Source organism: Arachis hypogaea, chromosome 18 (assembly GCF_003086295.3).
Source record: "Arachis hypogaea cultivar Tifrunner chromosome 18, arahy.Tifrunner.gnm2.J5K5, whole genome shotgun sequence".
Taxonomy (NCBI): domain Eukaryota; kingdom Viridiplantae; phylum Streptophyta; class Magnoliopsida; order Fabales; family Fabaceae; genus Arachis; species Arachis hypogaea.
The window spans coordinates 1,893,274-1,894,963 of NC_092053.1; the positions used below are offsets into that span (position 1 = coordinate 1,893,274).

Sequence of the window (1,690 nt, forward strand, 5' to 3'; positions counted from 1 at the left end):
TTGACTCGTGACCCGACCCTGGCGCGATAGGAGCTGGATCCATCTGTGTGAGAGAAGTGGATGGTGGGCCTGATTACTCTATCCGAATCGGTTCTGGACCTTGTTAGATTGCTTCTGGCCCAGCTTGGTTTTACATTTCCTCACAACTTGCTCCCAGCCTGGTTCATCATGCATGCAGGCCTCCTCAACGTTATTTTCTTCCAAATTATTAGCCTCCAAATCCTCTTGCAAACTCAGTGCAGGATTCTCGCCAGTAACGCCACCTACCACATCAGGTTCTACTCCATTTGAATTGTGGATTTTGGGCTCAGGATGTGGCACTGCCGTTGTACCGTCTCGGGACTTGGTGGCATCGGAATCAGCATTCTTTCTTTTCCTGGAGTCTCTACCCAAGTACTGTGCCATATCGTGACCATAACGTGCACAAGAATTACAAATTAAATTTAAACTTTCATACTCCACTACATGAGTTACGCCTTCCACAATGATATCGTCCTAAATTTATTTGAACACATGTTCGGGCATATCGTCCTCTCTCAGCCAACTTAGTGGCTAGGTCCACTTTGATGGAGACTCCTATTGCAGAAGCAATATGCATCATGGCCTGTTCTTGGTAGCACCAGATTGGGAGCCTTGAAATCCGAACCCATACAAGCGTAGACCCGAAGGATTGCTCACATGGCCGAAAATCTATATCCCACAGTTTTATAGCAATATAGTGCCCCTCAATCAACCACGGGCCACCAAGCATGACCTTCTCACGATCTTCACCTACCTTGAATTTTACCATGAAGTACCCAAACTCCACATCAAGCAGATCAAAGCCACTTTTGATGCACCAAACCATCCAAAGTTTACACATGAAATTTGGGGATCGTCCTTTTGATCACCAAAGCTTCTTGATAAGGCTATGCCATTATTACTTTTGATCACCAAAACTTCTTGATAAGGCTCTGCCAAGCAAAGCTTGGCTTCTTCAGACTTCAGTGAAGTTTACACATGAAATTTGGGGATCGTCCTTCTTGTCTATCACCGTCGCTATACTATCCCAGATAGAGATCCTGCAAGTGCAAAGTCCTTTGATTTCTCTGGACCGCTCTCCCCTTATCTCTTTTGAGGACATGGCTGCCATCCTCATTGTGTTTCGCCCCCAAACACTCATTTCTGCTCTTTTTTTTCTCATTCTTCCTGAGTACGAAATACGTACTCTTTCTCTACTAATTGTACTGTTAAGTTTGAAAGCATTCAATAACGGTTTTTTTTATCTGAAAACAAAAACAACACAAAAAAAACACAAGAAAAGATCTTATAAAAATTGGCTCACTTATTATGTTGAGTTTTTCTTGAAATGTTAACACACACTTGTATATTATCTCTCATAGTTTGCAAAAGGCCTGCAGCCTCAGTGTATTTAATGTTTGTTTTTGAATAAAGTCTCTCTTTTGCCCCCATCAAGAGCGTGCCCTGCTTGAACTACTTGAACCACTTGCCTTTGATTTAGATGCTTGTTGCTCTGACTCAGTCTAACGTGACTCGGTCTAAAGTTATATTCTTAATTATTTTCTTAATTTTTTAATATAAAATTTTGAATCTGTATATTTTGGTGAATTAAAAAATATATATATATATATATATATATATATATATATATATATATATATATATATATATATATATGTTTGTTTGAACT

General features: G+C 39.9%; 1 protein-coding gene across 1 annotated transcript; it reads right to left on the minus strand.

Annotated features, from left to right (window-relative positions):
- Positions 1–451: 451 nt before the first annotated feature.
- Positions 452–847, minus strand: LOC140181702 (uncharacterized). The gene has a single exon (XM_072226000.1). It carries the CDS (start codon positions 845–847, stop codon positions 452–454), a length of 396 nt encoding a protein of 131 aa, XP_072082101.1.
- Between the last annotated feature and the right edge of the window lie 843 nt (positions 848–1,690).

Coding starts and splice junctions, on each gene's coding strand:
- LOC140181702 (XM_072226000.1), bottom strand. CDS start 847: ATGGTTTGGTGCATCAAAAGTGGCTTTGATCTGCTTGATGTGGAGTTT.